The sequence below is a fragment of the Pholcus phalangioides genome, unplaced genomic scaffold, assembly GCF_987345545.1.
Source record: "Pholcus phalangioides strain wild (caught in Gottingen) unplaced genomic scaffold, Ppha-v1.0 ptg000004l_1, whole genome shotgun sequence".
Lineage (NCBI taxonomy): Eukaryota > Metazoa > Arthropoda > Arachnida > Araneae > Pholcidae > Pholcus > Pholcus phalangioides.
The window spans coordinates 52,695,661-52,711,062 of record NW_028301597.1 but is presented as its reverse complement, the minus strand read 5'-3'; the positions used below and the strand labels follow the sequence as shown (position 1 = coordinate 52,711,062).

Below are 15,402 nucleotides of genomic sequence, written 5' to 3'. Positions count from 1 at the left end.
ACAGTAGAACCTTGATTAACTCGGCTTAACAGTGAAAGTATAAAAAAACAACTATTGAATATTAAGACTGGGAGATAGATACACAGTAGATGTGCTACTTCTTATGGGAAAGAAAATGTATGTGAGATAATGTATCTACTAGTACACTAGTCTTTGTCCTTTAACCGTTTAAGTCCCAGGAGGTATTGAAAAAACACTGTCGAAAAATCCCAAACAGTGCAACGTCCCTTATGGGAGTTGCTTGCCCGGTTCGAAATATCCAGTAATAAGGTGGCAAACGACAAGTGGAAAATGATTGCAAGCAAACTTTCGCATGAAATATTATTTATTAAATTCAATATAAGGTTAGTCAATTTTAACAGTAGGTTAGTACAACATGGAGCCCTCTATTTGACATTAACAGAAAGGTACTGGCTCACCAATTGATGATCATCAACAGTCAAACTTTTATGCTGATCGGACATCCGATGTTGTTAGTCACTTCAATGTAGCTTTTCCCCGCAAGTATCAGTGAAGGTCTCTCGGTGGAGAGCCGGATCGTTTCGATTAGCACAAGGAGGCCTCTCGGTTGAGGGCCGGACCACCTTGATCAGCTCCATCGTCATCATGAGGGAAATTAATTTATGTGGGACATCAGTAGCCCGACCTCTGGCCCGTTCTCATTCGACAGCCGAAAGACCCCACCCGCTGACTGCCGAACTAAGCGAACATTCTGGCCCTTATTGGTTTGCCAGTGGGTCCTCGGGTGGTTTCCGGTAACTGAGAGGTCCCTGGGGTCTAAAATAACAAGGAACTTCCCACATAACGACAAGATTACCATTAATGTAGCGATATCGGATCCCGATACGTTACAACAGCGCTTTCTCTAAATGAGTACGAAAAGACCCAAGAAGCGCGATAGCGCTTGTTTTATTTTATGTTGAGAAATACCAAGCGGCGCGATAGCGCTTTGTTCATTTTATGTAGAGAAATACCAAGCGGCACGATAGCGCTTTGTTCATTTTACATCGATGAATCCCAATCGGAGCAATAGCGCTTCTTGTATTTGTTAGGTAACGCGATTCTCGTCTTTTTCTCATCGCTCCGTCACATTTATTGCAGTTTAAATTGTTTGTTCATAACACAAAAATATTGTTAATTTGTAATTCATTATTTTATAAAATACATCTGTATCATTACATATGCGTACTGTAAATTGAAAAATATTTCAAGTTTTGTTCGATAAAAATTATTGATAACAATGAAATAAAATTTTTTATTTTGTAATGTATTATTGCATTATTATAGTATTATCCTACCTATTGTAAAATGTACTATTTACATTAAAAGGAGCTGTGTGATGTACTTGCTTCAGTAAATCTGAGTGCGTGACTTCAACAATTGGTAAAGCACCGTCAGTTGTCCACAATGTTCGAAATGTACTGGGTTTTCTCAACATAAAATCTCAACAGCGCGATCGCGCTGCTTGGGACTCAAACGGTTAAGGACAGCTGGTGTCTTTATTGGATTATAGGACCACCTGCCCCTTGCATGATGGTGTCACTACTGTTGCTGCTTCTTTGTGAATGGAAAAAGAAACCTGTGAGATAATACACCACTACATTTAGATGTGTGATGCAATCCTTATTCATGAATTTGCTAAAGATAGAGCATCAGAATGTAGCCAAAGGTTAGAAAATATTGTAAGAATGAGAAATTCTGGCTTCTGTATATAACTTTAAATAACTAAGATACTTCATATGAAATATAAACTGTAGAGCCAAAAAAACTGGTACAGGCATGCGTATGCAAATAAAAAGATATAGAACCAATCAGAGTACGGCGCTGCGGGCGGCAATGCCTATATAACACAACAAGTGTCTGGCACAGTTATCAGATCGGCTACTGCTGCTACAATGGCAGGTTATCGAGATTTAAGTGCATTTGAACGTGGTGTTATAGGCAGGTTGCACCAGTTTTTTTGGCTCTTCAGTGTATATATATATATATATATATATTCTGACCACTTTTATGAGACTTTTTGAAAAAAAAACCCGCTTATAAAATCTTATGTCATTTAAAGATGCAGAATTCCCTTTCAGAATGCACCCCAAGGATATAAAATGTGGTAAAAATGATACATTTTGGCTAATAATGAACCAATATGATCTTTTTCAAGTAAAAAAAAATGATATTTAGGCAGACCTGCTAACCTTGAAAAGGCAAAAGTGCCGCAATTTCTTGCAAAAAAAAAAAAAAAAAAAAAAAATATATATATATATAAAAAACACACACACAACAACACCTGAAATTTCCTGCAAAAATTCTGCAAGCATACGATAACTTCCTGTGCATAATCCAAGGAGTAAAAGTCAAAATAATGAAGAATTAAATGTAAAAAATATGGGTGTATTTTTATTTTTTCAACTCTACAAATGGAGCAGAAGCATGAGCGGAGATATGGGTCTCCCCTCCCTCCCCCAGAGTCAGAGAAGGAGTAGACTGATCTAATGTATATATGAATTGACATCATCGTACCGCCCCCCCCCATCCCAGACTTGCAAGTCTATCTCAGCCTATGAGCAGAAGGCAAACAGCTAGCTTTCTTGATTCGATTATACAAAGATAATCTGCCGTGAAACATTTCTTGAAAACACTGATATTTTTGACCAGCCATTGTACACTCGAAACATCGTACAAAAAAAATACTCCGGTAGACTTATGCACACCCAAAGCATGTTTATATTTACAGGTTTGAACGGCTTTGACACCCGCTTCAAAATTTTGTTAACATTCAGAAAAATATACCTATAAAAGGTACCCTGGAGCAAAGATAACCCGGAGTCAGCATTGTACGATGTTATCGCAAGCGGCCCCTGTTTTGGCATTGCGATTAGTTTGAATATCGATGATTCCCGTAGAAAAAAAATCACGTTTGAAGATCTGTATACCAGAAGAATATTTTGATTTAATAAAAATTTCGATTATTTTACCAGAAAATATGTTTTTTTTGATTTTTTCACACCAAACCCGGCAATATGTAATTAAAATCCGGAAACCCTGTAAAAGTTTAAAAATCTGGCATTGCCGGACTAAATCCAGAGAGTTGGGAGGTCTGTTTAGGCCACTTTTATTTCATTTTTTGAAAAAAACCACTTGGTTAAAACCAAACAACCCTGATACAGCGTTAATTCGCCTTGTTCCAGGATTGGAATGCTCACCCAAATGATGAAACTTTCCAGAGATCGTGGGAAAAAAACTGAATATGTAAAAACTCTACCTTGAATATCCACAGTTTTGTCATCTAATGGTGGTAGACACCGTTCGCGAAAATCACAGGTGTGTACGCAGAATCAGCTTTTGGAGAGGCACAAGGATCTAATTCTTCACAGAAAATTTGGGTCATTAACGCTCAAAACAATTTTAAATTAACAGATAGTATAAAATTTTTTATTTATTCTAATATTTCAATTCTCTACAAAAATATTTTTAATCTTTGATATTGCGAGAGGGAAAGAGCCCCCCCCCCCCAAATCAAATTTCGCTTTTGGTGAAAATCCGGGTTTGGAACATGCAATTGCGAAATGGTAATTGGCAAAAAATGTTATTTTCTAAAGATTTTAAATTTTGAGTAGGCTATTCCTTTGGAAAAACTTCTGGTTGCCACGGCGATCACACAGACCTACAACACAAATATGCATACATTAAACTACTTAAAATGCACGCATTACCAGTTTGGAGGATAGATGCAGGGCCGCAACTGGGAGGTACAGGGACAGTCAGGTCTAGTGTCCTGGGCTCTGGACTAGAGAAAAACATCAAATTCACCCTCATGTTTGAGAAAGTATCTAGTTATGCCGCAAGATAGATGGCACTACCTACTGAACACAAAACACGCCAAATGCTGGGCACACACACACACATAAGCACACTGTTAAGTTTCTTCAACACAAATCTGACATAGCTCCTATATTCAGGTGTGAAAATATGTGGCAGTTAAATGGTGACAGATCAGAGTGGAGGACCATAAGAGACAGGGAAAATAAAACCATTTTACCAGGAAAATCAAAGTATGAATAGGGAATCGGAAGATAAGTGTCTGAGAGAAAATTTAATTTGCTTTAAATTTGATCACGAGATATTGAAAGTGCTAAGATTTTTTTAACAAAATATAAACATGTGTGCCTCCAACAGTTAATTAGAGCGGGTCCTGTTTATAAAGTTTTTCAAAAAACCATCATAAAAAAACGTTGTAAATAAGAAATCTTAATGATTTTGTCTTTAAAAAAGACAAATTTTTTTTGAGAAGGACCCACTTTCACTCAAAAAGGACCCAGATTTTTTGAAAAATCTGGGTCCTGTGACCCACGTAAATTATAGTACAGCGGCATCTAAGAACCAAGCCATCTATATATGCTCAGTGCCTTCATCAGTGCATCAGAATGCGGGGTTGTTGTTCTCATGCTCGTCAGAATGCTGATCCCTTTATTGTTACTATTACAGGTCAGTTTCCTTCCTTTGTTTAAATTTTTATTTAGTAAAATTTTTCATTCTCATATTACAACAATGATTCTGTTCACTGAATTTAATGCTGAGAAAAACTTTGCCACTGTTCCTCTGTTTTTGATATATATTTTTGTATCCTTTTCCTGATTCTTCATGAATCCCCAAGTACATCCTTTTCCTGGGCATTCTTGCTCCTATTATTTAGCAACATTGAGTCCAACCCTGGACCCAGTGTTAACAACTTCCCTCCCCTTTCAACCGTCAACTCAGATCTGGCTCCCCTTCTGAAAATACTGCTAAATCTGATGACTCTTCGAATCAGCAATTTTTCCAAAACGTTCAGGAAACTCAAGTTGCCATACTCAACAAACTAATGCTTCTTTCCTAAAAACGAGATTCCTTTAGCTTCCAATTTACCAGCCTTTCCCAATGACTTAGCGCAGTTGAAGACAAATTATACCCTATAGACGACCTGCTAAACAAAATCCAAGACCTTTCTTCTACTTTATTAGAACTCTGAAGATTGTTCTTGTTGCTCTAATCTTATCTTTTGTGGAATCCCTGAGGAATCGTCTAATACTGTTTGGATAGATGGCACCACTAAAATGCTCCTAAAACTAAAGAAGAACAAGAAATCGAAAAGGAAAAAGAAAAGAGAAGAAATGAGACAATATCGTGCAAGAAAGTTGGCCCTAAAATGTACTTCAAATGGATGTAAAAAAAACATCCTTAAAAATGATTGAAATTGGAATGTTTTTTAATTTGAAATCTCCGAAGACTTTTCCCACGAAACTTCGTAGTTAACTGTGGAGTGCTGCTAAAAAATTCAGAGACATTGTCCTTGAAGTGAAACTTGTCCATAATTTCGCCATAATTAACAATATTAAATACATTTGAAACCCTGAGACTAATGACATTGTTCCCTGCCGCCTTTCAACCCAAACCAGTTCTAAACCCTACTCTATCCACCAGTTCTTCTTGAACCCCTATAATGTTCCCTCTTTAGACCCTCACCCATTAACACCCTTCGCACCTCCAAACCAAATACGTTTAAATTAGGAACCATCAATGTTAGAAGCTTAAATAATAAAATCCCTTCCTTTAAATCTATTTTGCTCGCCCATAACCCCCCCTCCCTTCTTGGAGTCACAGAATCTTGGTTAAATCTCCTTCACTGATTTTTTCCCTCCAATAATCTATTCCCTCTGACAAACTTGTAACCAAACCAAATTTTAATAACGGCAACTACTCACTCATGCAAAATACAAAATATTCTTTGTTCCCACTTTCAGAGATTTCTTATCGCTATCCTCCTCCAACAAAATTCATACATTGTGGCCCACTATCAAATCAGCAATCTTCAAATGCTTAGCTACAGTTCCCAGTAAAAATGTCTCGTCTAAGTACAGGGTGTCCATAATTAAAAGACCTTATTTTAAAGTAGCATACAGGCAAAACCAGTCATCAGAAAAGTGTGAAATTTTGTGGAGAACTTCCATGAAGTGATGGGAATTTGTTTCGGGGGGAAAAATTAATTGCACATGCCACCACCAGAGGGCGTTTCACTTTGAATACCTGTAGTAAACATGTAAATTTATGTGATGTCACAAAGCAGCTGTTATAAAACCTAGAAACATTCGCAGATCTTTTTTTTCTAGCCTGCAGGCCTTCTGTAAACCAATGTAATAGCCCTGAGGGCAGATCTCGGCAAATTTTCTTGCATTCCGCATATCTTGTTTCTCAATGTGTTTGCTGCTCACAATGATGAGAAGTTTATGAGATCGCGCATTCTTAGTCAAATTGTTTTACCAAAACCGCAATTTTGTCATAACTGCTCTACGGAAATATCAAACTTGTAAGAGGATTCGAAAAGGTCCAGCAATGTAAAAACCTTTGGAGTATCATAACAAAATTTAAAACCACAGGATCATTGGCTGTTTGTCCTGGAAGAGGAAGAAAGTCTGTTTCTATAGATACAGTATAACAGCTTTAGCTTCAGGTGGAAAAGGATAGAGCGTCAAATTCTCATGGTACTAGTGTCAAGCGTGTAGCACAGGCGTTGGATGGGCCACATTCAACTGTCCATAAGATCATGCGAAATATCCTCCAATATTATCCACACAAACCTTTCACTTGTGCAGTGGTTGTTTCCACATGATTATGGGGCTTGACTCCTGTTCCCACTTCAGTTTCTAGCTCGCGTTGAGGTCAATTCAGAATGGCCTTGGAATATCCTCTTCACAGACGAAGCACATTTTCACTTCGATGGTGCAGTCAGTACTCACAACTGCTGGATTTTGAAACCAGAAAATCTGCACGATATCTTAGAGGTTCCGTAGCATTCACCAAAAGTGATGATAAGGAGTGGATTTACTGCATCATTTATTCTTCATCCCTACATCTATGAGGAGTTAAGTTCTACAGTTCCAGTGACACGTTCTATCACTGGGAAGTGATATGCATTGCTGTTACAGAATGAAATTGTTCCGGCTCTGCAAATACATCACTGCCTTGCAGATATTGGCGTATGCGAAGGGGGTTTGAGGTTCTAACCCCTCCCTCAAGCAGTATTATTTTGCAGGAAAAAATGTAACCCCCCCCCCCCCCCGAGAAAATCCTGCATATGCCTATGCTTGCAGATACAATCTTTATGCAAGATGGAGCTCCTCTGCACATTGCAGTGTATATTAAGGATGTTCTTAAAGCACATTTTACAGAAGAATGTGTCATCAGTCGGCACTTCTCTAATCTATGGCCTCCCTGATCCCCAGACCCTAATCCATGCGATTTTTGGCTTTGGGGGCATTTGAAATGTCTGATAAGTCGTGACAATCAAAGAACTATACCTGACCTTAAAGGCAGCATTTCACGCCATGTGCTGAACCTTTCTTTGTACACACTTCTGTCAGTTGTGGAACATGTTTTGTTGCAGTAACAATTGTAAAAGTGCTTAAAAATTGTTAAAATTGTAAACGTTTGCCTAAATGTGTCATTCCTTAATAAAATGCCCTCTGGTGGCCAGGGCCGTCTTAAGAGCATCATGGGTCCCCGGGCCAAATGATTTTTCTGAGGCCCTACATGGTGAATTCTCGGAAATTCCAACCACAATTCATTTTTGTGAAGCCCCTTTTCTCTTGAGGCCCCCGGACTGTGCCTGGGTGGGTTCATGTGTTAAGACGGCACTGCTAATGGTGACACGTGAAACTAATCCCCCCCCCCCACGAAACAAATTTTCATCACTTCATGAAGTCCTCCACAAAATTTCACAATTTTCTGATGACTGGTTTTGCCTGTAGGCTACTTTAAAACAGAGTCTTTTAATTATAGACGCCCTGTACATTTATAATCCATGGGTAAATAGGGATTAAAATAGAAAAATTTGCCATACTGCTTTCAAATACAAACTAAACAAATCCTATTCGTTTAAATCTACAATTTCTCTGTCTACACCCAAAACCTTAAAGACTTCATTTTCTTTTTAAAAACTAAATACCTTTCTCACTCTTTATCTAACTACCTCAAACCCAATACCTCAAAGTTTTAGAATTTCCTCCATCTCTCAAAATTTCAACTGAAGACATTTGTTCTCCTTTGGATATCGCTACAGAATTCAATTTAGCATGCTGCTCAGTTTTCTCACTGGACTCTCCCCCTCTCATTCATTCACTGACTCCATTCACCACTCTAACCTAATCTTTATCTCCAGGGAGGGCATCATAAAATTATTGAAAGAACAAACCTAGCTCTTTGGACCCGGATGGAATACCTAACTAAATTCTCAAATTCTGCGCTGAAGAAATCGCTGACTATTTTTAAAATATTATTTTCAATGTTTCTCTAAATTCCTCCATTCTACCCTCTGATTGGAAAATAAATAAAATCATTCCAATTCACAAATAAATATGGTCCTCTTACTGATCTCCTCAATTTCAGACCTATTGCATTCACCTCATCTTGCTTTAAGATTCTTGAACACATCATAGCAAAGGAAATCCGCACCCACATTCACTCCATAAATTTTTTCTTCCCTAATCAACATGGCTTTGGACGTTCTCTCTCCACTTCCTCTCAATTAGCCCTTTTCAGTTTAGACTGCATCAATACATCTCATCATATTATTTTGCTAAAACTGTTATTTCATCAAAATGCTTAAATACTAGTGCAAATGAAAAAATCTTCTATGGTATAAGAAGTAGAGGTATAGAGACACTAAAAAAATAATGAAGGAAATTCCACCGTAAAAGAATTTTTTGTGAAAGAAATAAAAACAAATTTTATGACCCAGAAGCACAGTTACCAACATAAATTGTGGCAAGGTTGCCAATGTCAAAAAAAAAAAAAAAAAAAAAAAAAAAAAAACTGATTCAGTGGGGGGAATTTTTTTTAATAATGAACCTTATCACATGAGAAACAAATTTGCTGTGGACATTTGAAGGTTATGTCCATTGAGATGGACACTGCGTATTAAAGGGTTAATTCATGACCTCTTGGGAGACATCTATAAAAGCTTACAAACGGATGTTATTCTCTTACATTTCTCAAGAGCATATCACAAAGTCCCACACGACAAATTGCTTCTTAAACTTTCTACACTCGGCTTAAATGCTCAATTGCTTAATTGTGTGGAACCTTCCTAAAATACCACAAACAATATGTCCATTTCAATTATTCATTTAATTTTCATTATTATTCCCTGGACAGATCATGCTATTCCCTTGGGAATACATGAGGATCACGTTATTATTAAAAAAAAAAAAAGACCACAACTCTCCATTGGCCACCGTAAATTCTGGGACATCTCAGGGATCAGTAATTTCCCCACTTTTATTTTTAATATTTATGAACCACCTGTCTGAAACCCTCAACTGTACCACTAGACTGATGATTGGATAAAAAAAATCTACAGCACAATAAATCATGAGTCAGACCAAGAACTTCTCCAACGCAATCTCAATTCCATCTCCCAATGGCGTTCCTTATGGCAAATGCCGCTCAACGTCTCCAAAATGGTTCTCATGAGAATTTCACGCAAACTTTCACCTCTCGAATTTTCTTACTCTACTAATAAATCCTCTATATTCCAGATTTCTCAATATACCTACCTCTGTGTCATTATTTCAGCTGACCTCTGCGCTGGAATAGACATATCTAGAGATGTAAAATTCTCGAGAATAATCTTTCGGAGAGTATTATTATAGAGAATAATATTCGAGAATATTCTGTGCTAGGACTACTATTATAAATAACTTCAGAATATTCTTATAAGTTCTTGAGGAGAATATTCTTCTGTTATTTATAATATATATAGTTACATATAAACTGAAGAGCCGAAAAAACTGGTGCAGGCATGCGTATGCAAATAAAGAGATATGGAACCAATCAGAGTACGGCGCTGCGGTCGGCAACACCTATATAACACAACAAGTGTCTGGCATAGTTGTTAGATGGGTTACTGCTGCTACAATGGCAGGTTATCGAGATTTAAGTGAGTTTGAACATGGTGTTATAGTCGCCGCACGAGAGATGGGACATTGCATCTCCGAGGTAGCGATGAAATTTGGATTTTCACGTACGACCATTTCACGAGTGTACCGTGAATATCGGGAATCCGGTAAAAAATTAAATCTACGACATCGCTGCGGCCGGAAAAAGATCATGCAAGAACGGGACTGACGAGAATCATTAAACGTGACAGACGTGCAACCCTTCCGCAAATTGTTGCAGATTTCAATGCTGGGCCATCAACAAGTGTCAGCGTGCGAACCATTCAACGAAACATCATCGATATGGGCTTTCGGAGCCGAAGGCCCACTTGTGATGTCCATTGTGCATTCCGACAGACTTGCACAATTTCAGCAGGACAATGCGACACCCCACACGTCCAGAATTGCTACAAAGTGGCTCCAGGAACACTCTTCTGACTTTAGACACTTCTGTTGGCCACCAAAATCCCCAGACATGAACATTATTGAACATATCTGGGACGCCTTGCAACGTGCTGTTCGGAAGAGATCACCCCCCTCTTACTCCTACGGATTTATGGACAGCCCTGCAGGATTCATGATATCAATTACCTCCAGCACTACTTCAGACATTAGTCGAGTCCATGCCACGTTGTGTTGCGACACTTCTGCGTGATCGCGGGGGCTCTACACGATATTAGGCAGGTGTACCAGTTTTTTTGGCTCTTCAGTGTAATATCCTTGAGAATATTCACTGGAAGGACTACTTTCGTAAATAACTGGGGAATATTCTTATGGAAAATAATAATTATTCTGAAGTTATTAATAATACTCCTTCCAGAGAATATTCTCGAATATTGTCCTCGATGAGAATATTCTTCAGTTAACGAAATCTTTCCAGAGAGCATTAACAAGAATATATGTAATAATATGTATTATAATAATCTCGATAAATAACTTGAGAATAATAATTATTACTTTTGTATAATAATAATTATTTTTGATAATAAAATTCTCTAGTAATTTCTAATAGTGAGAGAATATTCTCTGTCCCTGTCTCTCTTCCCGTCAAGAAGATGGGTATATTGAAGTTTGTAGACCCACAATATTAAAGTTGGAAAGCAAGAAAATTAAACCAACATGGCTGAATTACACAACTTTTAAAGAAATGTGAGTGATACAGAATATTTAAGTGCATGTGTATTGAAAAAACAACAGTTCTGTATCTTCTTAGAATGAAGGTGATTGTATAATGATTGCTTCCTTTATTAATCAACTTCGATTTAATTTCTTTTGTTGTGCACTTATTTCTGAAAATTTATCTAATTTTAAAATAATTTTTTAAGGTTTTAATCTAATGGTTTCTAAAATCCTTATAACCACACTTTTAAAACCTCTCATCATGACCTCGAACTAAAGTTGTCATTAGGGGGCGATTATACCAAAAATTGTTTTGTTGTAAATGCTTCAGGCAATGAAAACTGATTTATTTTTCACAATATAAACAAAATTAGTAAAAAAATTTAAATTATTCAAAAGAAAAATGAATATTCTCGATTATTCTCCAATTTTTACATCCAGGAGAAAATTCTCACCTCACATCTGTAGACATATCTATTATATCTACCAAAAATGTCTCAATAAACTCTTCTTCCTTTGCCACAACCTGAAACACTACTCACAATATAAGACTCCTCTGTTATCAAACCTATATTTTTTGAGTTCTCTCCTAAGCCTGTGAAATTTGGGACCCCTACACTGCTAGCAATATTGAAAAGCTGGAATCAATACAAAATAAAGCCACCCGCTTTATCTACGACAGTTGGTTCTTGTGTCTGTTTCCGAACTAAAACACGAACTTAATCTTCTATTTCTAAGTACTAACCACCTTTTTTCTCAATTAACTATGGTTTTTAAAATTCTCCATGGGCATTTAAATTTTCACACCTCCAGTATTATCTCCAAGCCAACATTTCTCTCTAGCAGACTTGACCATCCACATAAGATAAACCCTATCTCTGCTTCAACCGATTGCATTAAATTTAGCTTCTTTCCGCATACTATAGCTAACTGGAACTTGCTCCCCTCCACTGCTGCTGAGTCACCTACACCATTTATATTTTTGAAAAATGTAAAACATTTTTTCTGTCACCATCAATTGCACTCTCTTGTACAGGCCTTGCCCAACATTATTAAAAAATAAATTAGTAAAACGAAGAATTTCTTTCATACAGTAAGTAATGGTTCAAAATAGTTTAGACTGCATCAATACGTCTCATATTATTTTGCTAAAACTATTGTTATTTCATCAAAATGCTTAAATACTGGTGCAAATGAAAAAAATCTATGGTATAAGAAGTAGAGGTATAGAGACACTGTAAAAAAATAATGAAGGAAATTCCACTGTAAAAAAATAATGAAGGAAATTCCACTGTAAAAAAATAATGAAGGAAATTCCACTGTAAAATAACTTTTTTGTGAAAACAATTTCATGTAAAAAAATACTGTTCTGTTTTTCACACAAAACGGACGTATGATAATTTTTGTTTGTTATGGACATAGTTATCCATCAGTTATTATCATCGAAAGCCCAGAGTCCCTATGTGATCATATTTAAGCAGCATGCACTGAATAAGAACACAAACAAAAAGGAAAAATTATAAGCTTACTCTTAATTCTTTAGAAGGGCTTGTATCATTCAATCGAGTAACCAACTCTTCAACAATTTTTTCGAAGTCTTCAAACCTTTTCTGGTACAATTCAATCACATGCAGTTGTTTTTCAAATTGATCCCTAAGACTTTTTGATTGGGAACAAGCTCTTTGGAATAAACCTGCAAAGACAAAATCTTATCAGAATATTTTTCTTAAATGTCTGAGACACCCATTGGTGTTGAAGGATAAAAAAATAAATAATAATAAAAATAAATAAAAGGGAAGGAAAAGAAAAAAAGTGACAGTATAAGATATGTTATCACTTTCTCCTAGAAAAGCACAATAGCATTGTGAGAAATAAACTAAAAACTTGGAATGGTGCCAAAATTGATTATGCCCCCTCAAGCCTACTGGTTAAAATTTTTAGGAAAGCCCAGCTCTATTTTTTTTTTAACTCTAATTAAATTTTAGCTATTTTTATTACTTTTTAATGTTTTCTGTAACCTCAATGGAACCAAACTTTCAAGTCTAAAGTATTTTATAATTCTACTAATGAAAAGATAATTTTTCTCCCATTTCTCTAAAAATATTTCCTTGAAATCAAGGAAGAGTGGAAATGGACAATATACGTGTGTTATGAATAATTACTAGAGCATGGAAGTTTAGGCACTAAAAATAGTTGAAATAGGCAGGCAAAAAGGCACTAAAAATGCTTGAAATAAGCAGGCAAAAAGGCACTAAAAATGTTTGAAATAAGCAGGCAAAAAGGCACTAAAAATGTTTGAAATAAGCAGGCAAAAAGGCACTAAAAATGTTTGAAATAAGCACTAAAAAGCATTTATGGTTAATGAAAGAAAGAAAAATAACTAAAAGCCTAGACATTAAGTGTCCGAAAGTTTTGGTGCAGCTTGATGTAAATGGGCTTTGCACCAATAAAATGAAAATCCAATCCAATTAAGTGTCTGAAAACTATCAAAAAATTGGTTACTCTTATTCTGTCTATTGTTTTACAATTATAGCTCATGATAATTGCATTATTTTCAAAATTGAATTGTTTTCATACCAAAAATAAAGTGTTTGTGGTCTCTCAGGATTAGGCCCATTCCAGGGCCAACATTACCAGGCGCTGAGCCCGTAGAGAAAGTGAATGTAAAGCTCCTTCGAGTTACGAATGATTCTTATTTATTTGTTGCATTATTTGGAAAATCCAAAACACAACCATCATGTCTTATTGTTATGAAAAAAATATATTACTACAAGCATACACTTCAAGGGCAAGGCCCAGTGTGACTGTACCGTGACAGGGCGTCTTTGGCCACTTCAATCGAATACTAAATCCCAAAAATAACTTACCATGGCCACTCACAGTGTATTTGCGGCGTAAGGAAAAATAAATTAGACCCCAATCAGGATTGTTTTTCTGACGTGAGAAGTGTCAAAAACTAGTTTAAACTGTTAAAAACCTAAATGAATGCTTTGAGATGTTTTCGAATAGAATAGGTATATAACTTAATGATGAGAAACTTTGATATTACAATGTTTAATTTTCAAACACTAATTTATTAAAATAATAAAAACAAAATATTAATTATAATTTGCAATTTGAATTTTTTGAGGTACAAAATGTCTAGAATAGATATATAATTAATTAGTATGGTTCATTTTTACCACATAGCATTCGATAATATGTAACTAATTTTGCACATTTTTCTACACCTAAACGATTTCCAAGTTTTGAATGGACAAATCCAAAATTAGAAAATACTCTTTCAATGGAGACTGAGCTGGTGGAACTGGACAGCAAAAGCATTTATAGTTTTATGAGTTCAGATGTAGGCTCAACTGAAAAAGCATTACATTTAGGAAGTCCTTTCCACCAAATCGCAGGGTTTGATATTCTTCCTGCTTCACTGAAATAAGGTGGAAAAGGAGTTTCTTCCGCTTCATATGAAATTAGCAATGGCAAGCAACCATTAATTTTCTCTGTTGCCCATGTGCGAGCCAAATCACTTTGTACATCAGTTAGTCCTTCACCTTTGTTTTGGGTGCGAAGTATACGCCAAAAAATGTAATGGTCTCAGAATCTGGTCCACCCTGTTTTGTATTTTTTCAATATGAGGTTGAAGAGCACTTTCTTTGAGAAGGCTTAACCAAACACGGCATGAGTCAGCTATTGTAGCTGTATCTGTTTGAAAAATATCCAATGTGACACTTATTGGCTTGAGTTGGAATGAAAGATCTTTGCACTGTTTGTACAAGTTATAATTGTTGATATAAATAACAATTCCTTTGTCAATGTCATTTTCATGATCTTCCACTATTTTCTGAAAAAAAAAAAATAGCCTGTTGTGTAAAAATGTTGAGACAAATAAGTGTACTCTCCCGTCAAGTATCACCAGGCAATTGGGGTTTTATTGACCCCCCATATGTTCATTAAGCCAACCCTAAGACAAATGATAGTTTCTAAAGTATTTTTGTATTTTAACCACCTGTTTGAGCACAGCTTCAGGCGATAAATCTTGTCCAAGTAAGTTGAGTCAATGAGAAAAACACCTGTATGCTACTTAATTTTGGCCAATCTCAATAAGCAAAAGTTGTCTGGCTTTCTCCATTACTTTTGCATTTATCAGTTACAACTGCCTTTACTTCACAAGAATATTCATCGTGGCCCAAATGTATGGAATTGTCAAGTATTTGCTTGTGGTAATCTGCATTTTTCATAATAGCACCACACCTCAACAGCTTCAAGAAAATAGGATTTACCTTCAGAATGTATACATGTAGTTATGACTGGATCGTTA

At 36.2% G+C, this 15,402-nt stretch overlaps 1 protein-coding gene across 8 annotated transcripts in view; it reads right to left on the bottom strand.

Moving 5' to 3' along the window:
- The window catches only part of LOC149087828 (uncharacterized), a 337,458-nt gene that overhangs the window by 75,122 nt on the left and 246,934 nt on the right, over nt 1-15,402 (bottom strand). For all 8 annotated transcript variants that reach the window (XM_089231745.1, XM_089231740.1, XM_089231739.1 and 5 more), the window contains one exon: nt 12,617-12,780. In XM_089231745.1, coding sequence (XP_089087871.1) covers nt 12,617-12,780 — 164 coding nt within the window. The remainder of the gene's footprint in view (nt 1-12,616; nt 12,781-15,402) is intronic.